The sequence below is a fragment of the Eschrichtius robustus genome, chromosome 3 (assembly GCF_028021215.1).
Source record: "Eschrichtius robustus isolate mEscRob2 chromosome 3, mEscRob2.pri, whole genome shotgun sequence".
Classification (NCBI taxonomy): Eukaryota; Metazoa; Chordata; class Mammalia; order Artiodactyla; family Eschrichtiidae; genus Eschrichtius; species Eschrichtius robustus.
Window position 1 is genome coordinate 159,103,556 of NC_090826.1, and position 17,029 is coordinate 159,120,584.

At 38.4% G+C, this 17,029-nt stretch overlaps 1 protein-coding gene across 1 annotated transcript in view; it reads left to right on the plus strand.

Annotated features, from left to right (window-relative positions):
* The first annotated feature begins 999 nt into the window (after positions 1-999).
* Positions 1,000-17,029, plus strand: part of KMO (kynurenine 3-monooxygenase) — a 55,672-nt gene continuing 39,642 nt past the window's right edge. Inside the window, 1 exon segment of the mRNA XM_068541663.1 lies at positions 1,000-1,255. Coding sequence (XP_068397764.1) covers positions 1,181-1,255 — 75 coding nt within the window. The 5' untranslated portion in view covers positions 1,000-1,180.

The following is a 17,029-nucleotide window of genomic DNA, read 5'->3' on the forward strand; positions in this document are numbered from 1 at the left end:
ACTGTTCTCTGTATATTGGAATTCTTGAGTTTATGTTGTAAATGAAAAAATAGAGCGTGGAAAAGCATGTAAAATGGGCTACTATTTATAAAAAGGAAGGGAGGAGGAGGGAGGGAAGGGGAGAGAGAGAGAGAGAGAGAGAGAGAGTGCTGTTTACAGAAGAGTAGGGAAACCCAGACACCAAAACAGTGGCTGTCTCTGGGCAGGAGAAATAGGTGGCCAAGGGACAGGGTTAGAAGAAAGATGACTATTCACTGTATACCCTTTTGTGCCTCTTGTATTTCATACCATGTGAATGTAATATTACCTATTCTAAATAAATAAATAAAAATTCCTAACAACTTTTTCTAGCAACTCTAACCATACTTATCCACAAGGGGTCACTATTGAATGATGTCTAACTCTAGTTCCTCACCAGGGAAAAACCGTTCTGAAGTCTGTCTGCCCTCGCCAGGGAGAAAGCATCTTCATTTACGTTCTGACTTTATTTTACACACCATGTTCCATTTTTAAAAAAACCCTCAATTCAAAAATATGCACAAAAAATTTCAAATATGCTTTTAAAATGGGGTGAAAGAAGACAAAGAAGTGGAAAGATAATATGAAGCCATGAATGAATTTACAAAAAGCATAATATTAACCATCTCCCCTAGTGTTAATGCACAAATTAGATTCTAATGTTTCTAGCATTTGATGCAAAAAAAGACAATCCATGAGGACCATTTAGCTGAAATTCCCGACCAGTCTTAATAACAATAATAATCCACAGATCAATTATGAAACCATGCCATCTTCCTAAAAAAAGTGTAAGATGCTCTGGGACATGAGACCAGGGAAGTTTCATTCATGGTTAGTCATGGATGAAAATGAAAGTAAGAATACACGGTTTAGAAAAGGAAGAAGAAAAGCTGTAAAACCGTGCTTTAAAAATTCTGTTTTACGCATAAGATAGTGAGTGGCTTCACTTGGCTGGATTTTTCAAAATTTGATTATTGCAATGAATTCCCTTTTTTCCTAAAGTTGAGCTGATTGTCCTCTGGGCAACTAACGGGTTAAATGCTCCCTTCTAAGTTCAAGGAAAATTAGCCTTGCTCAAATAATGCTGCTGGCTCACAAATGCAGGCCGGAGGAAATCAGTGTGTAGGAGACAGTTTTCTCCGTGACAAGACCAGCAAAAATTATGGAAACCACTTTGGCAGTGATGGATTCTTCTGATATTCAAAGGAAAAATATAGCTGTCATTGGTGGTGGCTTGGTAAGAATCTATTTGGATATATTATTCCTGTTAGCGGTATTATATTAATTATCATTACTCTTTTTTATTTGTTTATCAGAGATTAACTTCTTTAATTTTTTTCTTCCAGTTTTATTGAGGTATAATTGACATACAGCACTGTATAAGTTTAAAGTGTACAGCATAATGATTTGACTTATATACATGAGATGATTGCTGCAATAAGTTTAGTGAACATTATCCCTCATCTCATACAGATACAAAATAAAAGAAAAAGAAAAATATCTTCTCCTTGTGATGAGAACTCTTAGGATTTACTTTCTTAACTTTCATATATAACATATAGTAGTATTAATTACATGTTGTACATTACACCCTTAGTGCTTATTTACATTGTAACTGTAAGTTTGTACTTTTTGACCACATGTTTGTTGTCATACAGAGATAGTATATTGACTATATTCCTCACGATGTACAGTTCATTTATCTTGTAAGTGGAAGTTTGTACCTCTATTCTTCCTTACCTGTTTCACGTATTTTAATGATTATTACTAATCACTGGTAAGGATTGTTCACTTTCTTTTGAAACTTTTCTGATATTTAAATACACCTTTTTAAAATGTGGTATTAGTTTAGTTTGCTCTTTTCTAGAAAAGCGATTTTATTTCCATTAAATACAAAAGTGTCTGTTTTCCCTTGCTTTTTCAGTACAGCATTTTTAAAAACAGAAAATAAAGCAAATCGAATTTGATTAATCCCCAAATTGGCTACTTTTAAAAAACTGATTATTAGTGTAAATAGTCGTTTTAATCAAAACATTTGCCCCGCTTTGGTTAATAACTCAGTTTATACTGTCTAATAAGAATAAAAGGGTCAAGAAACACGAAGTTAATGCAAAACTTTCATGTTGAATGTTCACTAGTTATCTGAGTACTTGGGAGTAAAACCTGTTTAGTCACCTTATTTGGCTGGTGCAGTGGAGCTGGTCCTAGGGTGGTGAAGTTAGGCCTCCTGTCTCACAGAGCCGGTGAGATGAAGGGGCCGAGATGGCCCACATTTAGCAAGATGTAGGAGGGGGCTCTCCTCTGCTTCTGTCGTTATTATATGAAAGCTAGTTCTGCTTAACGTGGGGCTGCCTCAGCTAAACTGTATTTCCCTTCCCTTAGCAGAACTCTTATTTTGGAGTAAAAATGTCCCCATTAGTTAAAGTTTAATCATTTTGGTTTTGCTTTTGGTCTAATCATTTGCAGGCCTTTAGTTCATTCATTCATTTACTCAACAAAAATTTATTAAGGGCCTAATATGTGCCAGACACTGTTCTGGGTTGTATACAGATCAGTATATTTTATATCGCACATAGAGTTATACAGTTTGTACTAATTCTGACTTTTGCTTTGCCTTCTTTCTTGTGTTTTCCCCAAAGTACGATGACAGTTCTAACATTTCTGGTTCTAAATTTCAAAATGCTAAGGAAGGCTACCACATGCTGTGTTGGCCAATGCATGTGCCATGTGTCATCATTTCTTCATACTTCACACCAGGCTTCAGTCCAGTTTTTTCCTATCTAAATTTTGCATAAAATGAGAATTCATGTATTCAACAAAATCTTATTGGGTGCCAGCTATGTGCCATCATTGCTTTAGGTACTAGGGATACAGTGGTGAACATTCAGTGAGGAGAAAGACAATGGAGAGGAAAACGAATAAATGAATTCGGTGAGACCTAAGCACTATGAAGGAAATGCAAGCAGGGTAATGTTGTAGTGTCTTAACGGGTGTCCGTTTAGAGTGTGCTCAGGGACAGCCTTTCTGAGGAGGAGGCATATGACCTGAATAATGAGAAGGAAGCAACCATGCGAAGGGCTACAGAAAAAGCATTTTGGGTAGATGAACGACTGTCCGAAGAGAAACACTGAGGCGATAGATAATGGGCTGGGCACTTTCTTGGAGCAGACAGAAGGCAGAAAGAATGAGTGTGGAGAAGAGTAGCTGCTGAGGCTGGGGAGAATGAAATAGCCAGAAATCTTAGGATCTTAGAGGGTAAGGCAGACAGATTTTATCCTAGACACAATGGAAAGCCATTGGAAGATTTTAGGTAGGAAAGCAAGCTGCGATTTTAAGATTCCTTAGGCTGTTATGTAGAGAAGAGTTGGAAAAACTGTAAGAAGACCAGATACACCAGTTAAGAGGCTGTTGTGTTTGACCAAGACTTGGACTAGGGTGGCAGCAGTGATATATCTTAAAATGTCTCTTAGAAGTCCAAGGGGAGATAACAAATATGTGATTGGATATATGATTTTGGAAGGCATAAAAATGTTGGTATCATCCACAGATTCCTCCCTGAATAACACTTGAACTCTTCATCATGTAAACACGTCATTATCTGTGCATGCATACATACATGTGCTAGAAAATAGAAGACATGAATTAATACACGTGTATTAAGAAGCAACTAAAATTCCTCTGCAAAGGAATTCTATTTACCTTATTGCTCAGGTCCATGCCTAGGAATCAGGTTTGATTCTTTTTTTCATTTTATGCAAACCCCATTCCTCTTTCACTCTACCAGTGAGCCTTGGTGGCTCTATATCCAAGATATATTTCAATTCTGGCCGTTGCTAACATCCTAGTCCAGGCCATCTTCATCCTTCATCCATAGTCCTGATTTCCTCCTAAGTGGTCTCCCAGCTTCTACTCTTATCCACAGGCAGTGGATAAGCAGCAGCCACTTTTAAATCATTAGTGTGATAACTATCACTGTTTGCTTAAAACCTTCCAGTGGTTTCCCATTACAAATAAAATAAAATCCAAACTCCTTACCAAAGGCCCTACAGGAACTGAGCCTGTCTATCTGCCTGGCCTCATCTTTTCCCTGTTTTTTGTTTTTTTGTATTATTTATCAGTATCTGAAATTATACACTTTATTTGTTTTTGGTAAATAGGTAAACTATTTATTAAATATCTACTCTAACTAGGATATAGACTCTTATGGCTGGAACCATGCCTAACATTGCTTAATGTCATTATTTAGTTAGTATTTGTCAGATGAATGAGTATTTGTCATTTGAATGAATGAGAGGGATGAAAAACTCTTCTTAATGATATGAAGGTAAAAGAAATTTCATATTGGATGGAAGTCTGAATATTGAGGAAATTAAGAGAAAAAACATTGATTAAACAGAGCAATTCAAGAAGGTTAAATTCAATACATAAAGGACAAAATTATTTTCTTGCCCATCTACTTCCTTGAGTTTTTTTTCCCACCTTTCCCATACTCTTCCTCGCCATGGACTGATCCTAGCCCTTCATACTGTCTACTACATTAAAGACTCTCTCTGGGCCCCAGGGGAAAAAATGCAATGGAGCTGAGAACCTTTACTCAGAAGTCCAAAGAATATAGTGAACTTATTTTTTTCCCAATGGTGCCTTGCCTAGTGAAAGATTACCCTTAGAATTTGTCTTTGCTGTAGCATAGTGATTATCTGATTCTGTGATTAACCAGCTGATTTCTGTTCTTTGAAGACATGTCAAGTCCAAAAGGTCAGAAGGAGCCAATAGATCAATGAAAGAATCTTACTCAGAAACTAAAGGTGAAAGAAACTGTAAACCATGATCATAAATTGGTGAAAGTTTAGCTACTGAAGAGTGGAAAAAGATGTTAAAACAGTTTTTCAAGAACGTTAATCTGGATATTTAGCAAAATGACTGTATTGACTTAGTTACCTTCCTTCTTGTGTGAAACACTGCTCCCAACCCCTTCCCCTGCAATGGTGATTACCTCCTGGAAGCTGGGGGAACCTCTCTTCCTGCAAATGCGTACAGAGCTTTGCTTGCCTTTCTCACAGACTGCCTTCTGTTAAAGTTATAGATATGCGTAGTGTATTCCCCATAGAAGGTTTTTAACTTCATGAGTCTAAAGATTTTCTTATCTTTGGGTCCTGCTCCCTTTCCTTTTATGAAGGTTATCCCAGTGCCTTATACTGTCAAACACACTAAAATATTTTGTGTGCATGAGTTTGCTTTCAGAAAAAAATGGGGGATTATGCTCTTAGAAGTTATGGGCAATTAAAAGAAAGACAATATTTTTCATCAGAATGGAATCATAAGGAATGCAGTCCTTTGAAGGACTAATTTGAAAAACAATCTCTACTTCTCAGGCTGGAAGGAGTTTTACAGTTTTCCAATTCTAACAAGTTGACCTAGGGGAAAAAACTGCCACACAAGCCGCCTTACTTTGTGTTAGAGTGAGACGTGTTTTCTTCACAAAGTGACAAGCCAGAGAAGTCAAAAGAAAGGCCATCTATCCTGCATATGTGTCCTTAAGATATGTAGGTATTCAGGTCCGTGGTATTCAGAAATGCTGCTTCTAGGTGACTATTTTCAATGTTTACAGGTATGATGGAAATGACCAGAGATTTCAGTGACAACTACAGCTACTGAGCCCTCACTTTTTGGCTGAAGTTTAAGAGTTTTAGCTGAAAGGACTATTAAGCATTCCAGCCTTAGCTGCAGCCTTCTGTTGAAGTATGTGTGCATTGTTCTGGCACACACTTTGAAGATGTATTTTAGGGCAATATTGAAGCATTTCTTTTGTCTCCCCTGCTGACAAGCAACCCCACTCCCTTCTCCCTATGTTTGACCCAGCAAAATTCTCCATTAAGAGCTATTTAGAGGGTAAAGTCATTCAAAACATCAGGGTAAGGAGACTTGTGCATTTTATGACTTACTGTTGTTAATTGTGCCCTGTCCCTTAGTATTCAAGTCATTGCCTTTGAAACTGCTTGACCTTGATTCTATGAGAGGTTGTGTCTCACTTCTATGGATGATAATTCTGTCACAGATTTATAGGCTCAAAATAGTCCTGATGCCGAATTGGCCCAAGATGGTGTTTTCTGCCCTTTCTCCCTAGGATCTTTCCCCTCAGAGCTCACTGTTCACTCAGCTCAGTTGGACAGAAAGAGCAGAAGACAGTGAGGAGAAGGAGGAGAGGCTGTAACCAGCTGGAAGCCCAAGAAATCTTACCCTCTCTGCGTCTCGTTTTCTTCATCATGGGCTAAAACTAGGTCCCTAGGTCTTTTTTTTTTTTTTTTTAACTTGTTTTATTTTTATTATTTATTTATTTATTAACATCTTTATTGGAGTATAATTGCTTTACAATGGTGTGTTAGTTTCTGCTTTATAACAAAGTGAATCAGCTATACATATACATATATCCCAGTATCCCCTCCCTCTTTCTTGCATCTCCCTCCCTCCCACCCTCCCTATCCCACTCCTCTAGGTGGTCACAAATCACTGAGCTGATCTCCCTGTGCTATGCAGCTGCTTCCCACTAGCTATCTATTTTACATTTGGTAGTATATATAAGTCCATGCCTCTCTCTCACTTCTTCCCAGCTTACACTTCCCGCTCCCCGTGTCCTCAAATCCATTCTCTATGTCTGCATCTTTATTCCTGTCCTGCCCCTAGGTTCTTCAGGACCATCTTTTTTTTTTGTTTTTTTTTTTTTAGATTCCATATATATGTGTTAGCATACGGTATTGTTTTTCTCTTTCTGACTTACTTCACTCTGTATGACAGTCTCTAGGTCCATCCACCTCACTACAGATAACTCAATTTCGTTTCTTTTACGGCTGAGAAATATTCCATTGTATATATGTGCCGGTCCCTAGGTCTTTTAATTCTACAATTATGCTGCTTCTTTTTCATACTTCCTCACTCACAGATCTCTAGCTTTGTTCTCAATGTAGTATTCGTAAAAACAGAAATCAAATGTCACCCAGAATTTTTACTTTCTCCAAAATAAATATTCTGGACACATATAAACCATCAAATGTTTCATAATCTTTGGTCAAGGTCTATATATAGTTCCATATATAGGTCTATATATAGTTGGTTCAAGTGTATACTTTTTATTTTATGCAAATATTGATGAGACAAACCATGTAAATAACTTAATTACCTTTATTATTTTTTTTTTATTAATATTAAAATAAACAAAACTCTATTCACTCCACTCTTGTTTTCTGCTCTTCAGGCACTAAAACCTGTGTATGAAAAACCTTTATTACTTCCCTGATATCTAGCAACTTCTACAAACAGAAGTAGAGTGGATTTTTTTGTGACCACAGATGTCATCCTGCATTTGCTCAATGGCTAGGGATAAGTTTTCATCTCACTCTACCAGCTTTCCTCAATCTCTTTTGTAATTTTGCTTGTGCTTCATTTCCTCCCACCGAACAAGTTTTCTTTCAGCTATCTTGCTCAAGTATCTATATTTCTCTAACACACCAAACTAACATTTTGAGATTTTTTTTTTTTTTCTGCCTTGATGGACTTCTAAGGTGCCTCATAAATCCTGTTCTCACCTACATAAAACAGAATTCCTTGCTCAGAGTTTATTTCATTTGCTACCTGATGAGCAGTACCTGGAATGGAACCAGCAACTCTAGACAGATCAAAGTATTATTAACTGCCTACAAGGAACGTGTTTTGCTTTCCTTTTCATTGGTTCCAAAATACTCTGTTTGTCCATCTGTCCATAAACATCTGTCCATCCACCTATTCATCTATCTGTCCACTCAAAGAGAAAAGAGCACTCCTCCACTGTTGATGATAATCTAAATTGGTACTTTTTTCTGGAGGACAATTTGAAAAAATACATGCTGATTGTCTTAAAAATAGGGGGGAATTGCGGAAAGCAGCATCAGCGCTCTCTCTCGAAGTCAGCCTCAGCAAGGCGCTGCATTTAGAGGAATGATCGTCCTTCAACCTGAGGGGAATTAAAAGTATTAGAATCTTTAATGTGGTCTCTCAAAAACACCAAATCTGGAGTATGTTCAAAACCTGTAGCAAAACCTTCTAAAAATCTCACTCACTCTCAATCTCTTTCACGTACTTTGCAGCTATTCTAAAAACAAAACCAAAGAAGATACAGCAAACTCCTCCCACACTCCAGGCAATCAAAATCATCTCCTCCACTTATCTCAGATTGTCTTCTCCCTCCTTTCTCGTTACCCTGTTATATTTATTCCATTCCTCCCTGCTACTAAGGCCTAAGAACCAATGGGGCAGACAGAAAGAGGGTGTAGATCTCAGAAGTTTCTGAGAGTTTGGTCCCTGCCACTAAGACTTGTGCTTTGATGGACCATTTCATTACTGTGATTTTATCAAAAGAACTCAGTGGGCACCATGCAATCATTTATAATCCTAAAAAATTAAAATAACTCAAATGTACAAATATAAGGGCATTGCATATAATGAAATGTAGTGTAATTATCAAGTATTATGACTTAAAATATTTTATGACTTGGAAATATATTCACAGTATACTATTCATTTTTTAAAGGAAATGATGAAATAAAATATATATCCTGCTACCATTTTTAAAAGAAATATCGTTTGCTTTACATACATAGAAAATCTTAACACCGGTTCTCCCTGATGGTAAGATTGCGGGAGATTACTTTTTTCTTCATGTTTATCTGTATTTCCTAATTTTTTATTAAAAAATGTTAAGGTTTTTACTAAGTATCAGGTCTGTACCAGAAATAGAAAGGTTGATAAAGTACAAGCCATACATCACATATCATTATTCCCTGGGCAGTCACAGCCTGGTGGGAAAGTCAGACAGGAATGTAAATAAATAATTTAGTTAATTATGAGAGATGTTAAAACACATATATATATATATACACATACACACACACACACACACACACACACATATACATTCATGGAATTAAAGAAGAAAAGACAAGTCTTTTGGAGTAGGAGAGATACTGAGAGAAATTGCACAGAGGACATGAGTCTTGAATGAAGGCTAAAGCAGAAATAAATAGTCCAAGCAAAGGGAACATTAGATTCAAAGGCACGTAAGTATAAAAGTGCATGGCATATTCAGGAAATATACAGTGACTTTGGTATACCTCTTACAGATAGTACAAGGGAATAGCAAAAAATGAGCTGGAGAGAGAGGCTGGGTTCCCATGTAAAAGTCTTTTATGCCATGTTGAAAATTTGGGACTTTTTCCTGAGGACTTATGAGGAGCCATTAAAGGATTTTAAGAAAGAAAATGTATCATTTGATTTCTGTTTTAGAAGATAACTAGCTCTGGTGGAAGTATGGCTTAAATAGGTAGAGACTGGGGGGGAGGGAGAGTTACTAGAAAACTTGTAGTAGTCCTGGTGAAGGGTAATGAGGGCCCCATATAAGGAAGGTGGAAGGTATGGGTAGGAGATCTATTTTGAGAGAGAGTCAAGAGGTGCAATAAATAAGACTTTTCATCTAATTAAATGTATATCGGTAGGAAGGGAGGGGCATTAAATATTCTCTGAGGTATCCTGGTTGGGTGAAATAGTGGGCAGAGTTGCCATTCACTAAGAACTACAGAGGAGGAGAAGGGTTTGAAGGCTGAGGAGTGGAAATAAGCTGAATATGAGGTATGTTGAGATGAAGATTCCTGTAAGACACCCAGGAAGGGAGGTTCAGTAGTCAGAGATAGTATTCTGGAGAAGGATCTAGGCCAGAGAAAAAGTCATGAACAAGCTTTCCTAAGAGCCCCTACTTGAAAGTGTGTGGGGCATTCATCTTATCATCATCAAAGGAGGGAAAATCAAGACTATTGCTCTGCCTTAGAGACCAAACTCAGGTGATACAGGTCAGAGAGTTCAGAGTAAGGTTTAAATAATAAAACAACATTTGGCATAACATACACAATTCTAGCAGATGGAATAGTTACAAAGTATGAAGACCTTTTTAAAAAAAATATTTATTCATTATTTATTTATTTAGGCTGCGCTGGGTCTTAGCTGTGGCATGAGGGATCTTCGTTGTGGCACGTGGGATGTTTTGTTGCGGCATGTGGGATCTTTAGTTGCGGCATGTGGGATCTTTTTTAGTTGCAGCATGTGGACTTCTTAGTTGTGGCCTGCAAACTCTTAGTTGTGGCATGCATGTGGGATCTAGTTCCCCGACCAGGGATTGAACACAGGCCCCCTGCTTTGGGAGCTCAGCGTCTTACCCACTGGACCACCAGGGAAGTCCCTGAAGACACTTTTATTTGCTTATTTCAGAATAAGTACAGTTAACAGTCTTGTTCTTCTCATTACATTGCTATGTTCAAAGATCACATTCTTCAGAGACCAAGCCATAGTTTCATGAGTAGGAGGTAGTAACAGGCTTTACTAAAGTCTGTTTGGTGACAGACTCATAAACAAGCTCTGTGATTCTTAGGGAGAGTTTTATATGCTTCATTAGGTCAAAAATAGTTGACACATGTTTAACATTACATTATCAGATTAATTTCAAACACATTATATTAAAAAGCATAAAAGGTATGACTTTTTTTTAAATAAATAAATGAAATAAATTTATTTAAAAAATAAATAAAATAAAATCATGGAGATCAAAATATCAACAAGATACAATCTTTCAACTTAAAAAAAAATAAAGTAAAAATAGAGACAAATGCAGAATTTGTAAAGGAAGCAGCGATCTGCAGAGTGGGGCTGGAAGTCACCATGTAAGTGTGATATTCTCCAGAAAAAGGTCTTGAAATTTAGTTGAAGCAGGTCAGAGCCCAAAGCTATTCAACATGGGGCCCTCGCATGGGAGCCACTAGTGTATAAGAGGAAGAGATTAGATGCTGGACGAAACATGAAAAAGAAAAGAAAACCAATACTCCAACACGACAACAGGAAGATCCATCACAACCGTCATCATTATTGTCGTCGTCACCATTACCATCACCATCAGCTGCAGCAGCAGCAACTAGAATGATCTTTTAAACCACCAATGACTTTCCATCTCCGTCAGAGTCAAAGCCGTATCTTCCCAGTGGCCTGAAAGGCCCCCTGTCCGCTGGCTCCCCAGCTCCTCTCCGCCCTCACCAACTATTACTGTCCCCTCCCTCCTTCTTCCCCAGCTGCCCTGGCCCCTGGCGCTGCTCCAACACACCAGGCCCCTCCTGCCAGAGGACACTTACACATGCTGTGCCCTCTCCTCTGCCTGGATCGCTCCCCCCCGCCCCATCTTCATGGCTTCCTCCCTTGCTTCCTCAGGTTTTCCTGAAAGTCAAAAAGGTATGACATTTTTATAATCATGTTGCCTCTTCCTGTCAAAGTCAGCATTTATAAATTAAAAGGTACAGTTTTCTCATGATCATTGGACACTCGAACAATCATTGCTGAAGAGGTCACATGGTAATCAGCAGAAAGCTAATGAATCCTATTACAAAAACCACACCTGCTGAATGCCTGAGAAGCTTATCTCACTCACATTTATATAAAAGAAATTTTCAAATTATCTTTTAAATTGGTATGTTAGGCATCAATATAATGGGTCAGGGTGGGGTCAAAGCATATGACCTTTAAAGAAGGAAGTAAGACGAGAGGAAGTAGAGAAATGGAAGAACAATAAATTGGGTAAATCCATAATTACGTAACCCAGGAATCTCATCAGAGCTCTGTTTAAGCAACCAGGCTAGACCAGTTGTTAATAAAACATTTAATTTACAAATTATTTTATGATCAAATCTGTTTACTATTGTGGACTATTGGTGCTTCAAAAGAAATATAGAGATTTTTCATAATTGTCCATGTTGTTAATAGAACTGTCTTAGCTCTGTCCAGGCTTAACTCTAAGAACTGGCATGAAAACTGCTGATTGCGCCCAGGAGTCTAACCTTGCCTAGTTTCTTCTCTCCTCTCACCACCCTCCTCCCCTATTGATGCACAGGAACCAGCTGTGCCTTAACCGAGAGTTTGTGGTGTGCTCAGAATGATGTACACACATTTTCCTTTGCATTTGTATCTTTATGTCTTGCTAGCCTTTTTGCCTGTGTAACAACTAAAGAAGGCAGTTCATTCCTGATTAAGTGCATTTTACACAAAGTAAGAAGGAGAAATAAAGTTAGAGTCTGAAAAGTACTTTATTAGCCATGTTACTAATCCTTCTAGTTGAATTTATGTAACATCTACCAATATTTTTTCTTTTAATTTTATTCAAACCTTAGTTATACAGAATTGGACACCTTATTATGACTGGTCTTGAAGAAGACATTTTTGTTTATTCTTTTGTGTGTTTATTAATAATAATAAGCAGCAGTACTTTTGAACTCACCACTCAACCTGGAACTGATACATTGAATGACTTATAGCAGCCTCTGTGCTTCTCTTCCACCCATTACATTGGCCTGAATCTTGTGTTTATCATTCTCTTGATTTTAGAAATATATATAAAAGTTTTATGTATATATGATATATGCTGATCATATATATACACACATAAATAATATGCTTCTAAAAATATATACTTCTAAAAATTGTTATATACATGTATCTGTGGTTTAGTTGTAGTTGTCTTTATTATATGAGTATCATGCAGTATGAAGTCATCTGGGACATGTTCTTTTTACTTGTAGTGTTACTAATATATTCATATTGTAGCATTTTATTGTGTAAATATACCATAATTTATTTGTCCATACTTCTGTGATGGCTATTTAGGCTGCTTCCAGTATTTTGTTTATTTTTAGTTATGAAAACTGTGGCTCTAGATATTCTGGCATGTGTCTCCTGGAGTTTCTCTTGGGTATATGCCTTTTAGAGGAATTGCTGACTTGTCAGTTATGTGAATACTCAACTTGAGATCATTTCAAGCAATGCATAAGAGATCCTATTGGCCCTCATCCTCTCTAGCCCTTGATATTTTCATGAACCAAGATTATATTTAACCCTATTGTGTCCATATCACCTGAGGTTCCTTCTTTTCCTTCTGCCTCATGAGGAACCATTTATACATGCTCAACTGGTAAACACAAGAAGTGTTAGAGAGTTAGGGATCAACACTTCCAACCTTAGAAAGGATTGAAGGAGAATCTCCACCTGAGTCAGCTTCATCTCCCAAGATCCTGGAATCAAATTTTGGTCAAAGAAAAGTAACATAACAAACTCATGAAAGTAGACCATTGGCCCACCATTGGCTTGGAACTGAGCCTCTTCTGAACCCAGTCACTGAGACTCTTGTTTGTACATCATTTGTTACAGCTCATTTACTCTATAATTCAAGTTGAATTCCCAGGAAACAGATGAATGGATTTCTTGCTTCTGAATCTCAGTTTCTCCACTTTTCTGTCATTGTCACCAAAGGCAAGTTCGTCTGCCTGACACACAGTGAGGCCAAACAAACCGACATGTTGGAGTTTGGAGCAGAGGAAGATTTATTGCAGGGCCATGCCAGGAGATGGTGTCTCGTGCCCAAAAAACCCTGAACTCCCTGAAGGGTTTCAGCAAAGCATTTTTAAAGGCCAGGTGAGGGGTGGGTATCGCAGGGTATGTGATCAGCTCATGCACAATTCTCTGGTTTGTTGATAGTGAGGTAACAGAGCAGTGTCACATTATCAATCCTTAGGCTTCAGGAGGTGTGGGGGCTATGTGCTCATGGTCATCAGGTAGTTACCATCTTCCATTTGTTGGGGGGGAGGGGTTCACATCTGTAAAACAACTCAGGAAATGTGCATCAGATACTATTATCTAGGTACTTCAGAGAGCAGCTGAAGCAGAGGACATGGCAGAAGGGCATGCCCTGGGAAGGCCCTAAAGGGTCCTGCTCGGTTACACCATTTCCCTATATTAGGTTCACTGATCTTTCGTTGTTTAGATCGTGGCTTGTGTATCCTACTGTCTTTCTCCCTGGCCTGTTTTCCCAGTAAGAAAAACTCATTTCTAAATTACTTCCTCTAGCCTCATTCCAACTTTCCTGACCAAGTTGGTCTCCTGATCAATATCCTTCCCCTGTCCTGCTTTCCACAAACATAAAAGAAGCAGTTATGATTATAATACTGTGAAAGAAAGAGGAGTTTCACAAACCTTTCTCTTTTCCTTCAGTGAGACTTATTCTATCTAGCCTTTAATCCTTTCTATTTTTTTTCCCTAATGCTATAGAGCAATTTAGCCTTTGGAAGAAATTTATTTTATTGTATGAACTTTAGTTAGCTTACAGTTTTTCTTTTCCTTGATACAACTTACTATTGTCCTTACTAGATATTCTTTAACACACATGTGAAAGATAGGCAGGCAACTTTTCATAAGCTGGAAGAAATCAGGGGAGAAAAAAGGGAATTAAGAAGATCAAAGGAGCTGTGATTAGTGAAACACAAAAGAGTCCAGGGCCTTGCTGGAAAGGTGTGAAGAAAGGCATGAAAAAGATATTAAGACACACAGTTTTTTATGCCAAGCACCAAGTCATACTGTCAGCTGAGATAGCTTGATCACTGATGAGAAAATGATGACAACAATACAAGGTGAAGTCACTTCAGACTGAGGGATTAAGAGGGAAGCAATTTGTAATGATCTCTTCAGACACACCAAATGTTAACAAGTAATGTGTTCTCAATTTAAGTAGTGGCTACACAGGAAAAAATGGTTTGCTTATTTACTTACTTTTTTTTTTTTTGGCTGCACTGGGTCTTCGTTGCTGCGCACGGGCTATCTCTAGTTGCGGCGAGTGAGGGCTACTCTTTGTTGCGGTTCTGGGGCTTCTCGTTGCGGTGGCTTCTCTTGTTGTGGAGCACAGGCTCTAGAGAGCGCAGGCTTCAGTAGTTGTAGTGTGCGGGCTTAGTTGCCCTGCGGCATGTGGGATCTTCCTGGACCAGGGATCGAACCTGTGTCCCCTGCATTGGCAGGCAGATTCTTCACCACTGGACCACCAGGGAAGCCCTTACTGACTTATTATGACTATATTTTTGAGAACAGTTTAAGGTTCACAGCAAAATTAAGGGGAATACAGAGATTTCCCATATACCTCTGGCCCCATTATCAACCTCCCCCACCAGAATGGTATATTTGTTGCAGTTGATGAACCTAAATTGATACATCATTGTCACTCAAATTTCATAGTTTACCTTGTGGTTCACTCTTGGTGTTGTACATTCTGTGGGTTTGGATAAATGTATAAAATTAGGGTATCATACAAAGTATTTTCAATGTCCTAAAAATCCTCTGTGTTCTGCCTACTTACCACCTCTTACCTCTGGTATATTTATTTAACAAAATAATTCAACATGGATTTCTTGGTTGGCCTTTCAGGATATTAAACATGTGAATTGCTTCGCAAAATTAAATTTTTAAACTTTCCACACACTTAATGGTTTAAATAGGGACTGACTACAAAATACCCATCACAGTCTACAGAAATTGAATAATATGAAGAAAGTTAGGTGGCTGCAGTATCCATGGTGAGAGGAGACACAAGCCCTGAACCATCAGATTATTAAGAAAAAGAATATCTAAGTGCTTAGATGCTAAGCTGCCTTAGAGCAGAGGGAAAAAAACTCATGTGGAGTAAATAGTAGAAGAGGACTCAGGTCCTCCTGTGCCTACAATTGTACTGATAGGTCCCCTAAACACTGCCCAGGTGCAAGGCCCTCTCCTTAATCCCCACATCGACTGGGGGCTGCTGAGAACGCACCAGCCTCACATCTCAGAGCTCCTCTAGTTAAGTATGCCCTCACAGGTGTACCCTCATCCAGCTCTGTGATTCGTGTCTCCCTGCTGAACTTCTCTTTTCTCCCTTCCCTTCCAAAATCTTCCACAGAGCCCACTGGATCTGTTTTTTGGTATGCAAAATTTCCAGTGTTTTCACTTTACTTATTGCACCTCCCCTCAGACTCCTGGCCTTAGCTTAAACCTGAGGACAGCAGTTCTCTTGCAGCCTTCTCCCACAGCTCAAGTATCTCAAGATTGGGAGTTGCCATGATACCCTTACTCTACACCGAAACTTCCAGCCCTTTCTGTCTCCAGTTTTATGTGCAAATCCTTTGAGGTTACTTATACTATTTATATCACCTCTGTCCCCTCACTGTTGTCATCAATCAACCGCTAGGCCACTTCTACCCAATATTGAAGACTTCATAATCTTTCTTCTATACCCCAGCACTGACATCACACTGAGTGACTATCAAAGTTTACACTGCTGACCCAACCAATTCCCTAGCCTGTTAGTTCCTAGAATTCTGTGCTTTCAATCCCTTCCACCTCCACCATACTTCAGTCTCAAAGTCCCATGACCACATCCTGGACCTCGACCTTGTCATTCCACAGAAGTGCCTCATCTACGATAATAGTGTTGGATTTAGGACTCTCTGTTCAAAGCCTCCTAACTTCCTAGCTCTCTCATTCAGTTGCTTCTCCTACATCTATTCTTCACAGGGAACTCCGACTCCCCCCATTCATCAGTCCTCTCTGTTTTCCTTCCATCCCATCCAACTTAATTGTTACTGTTCATTAATCCAAATAATACTTCAACTCCTTGCTTTCTATTCCATCCAAATGGCTGGATCCCACTCTGCTTGATTCCAGTGGTTTTCTTCCTCTCCATAGAATCCACGCTGTTCAGTGCTACAATGAAAAAATATAACAAAACCTCAAATCTTGGGGCCACTCTTAATTCATGGTCTCAATCTTCAACTGTATGCTAGTCACCCATACTTCTACTTTATTGATTAAGAGCCTGTGTTCTGGAGACAGATTGGATCCATTTGAATCTTGATACCAACTCCAGCACTCACTAGCTGTGTTACCTTAGGTGAGCCACTTAACTTCTCTGTGCCTCAATTTCCATATCTGTAAAACAAGATAATAAAGTATCTACTTCATATGGCTGCAGAGAAGATTAAATGAGTTAGAGCAATGAATGAATGATACATAACAACTTCTTGTTGGGTTTGTACATTATTATTATTGTTTCTTTAATTGGATTTCTGTTTTATTCTTTCTAGTAGTTATTTTTAACCTTTAT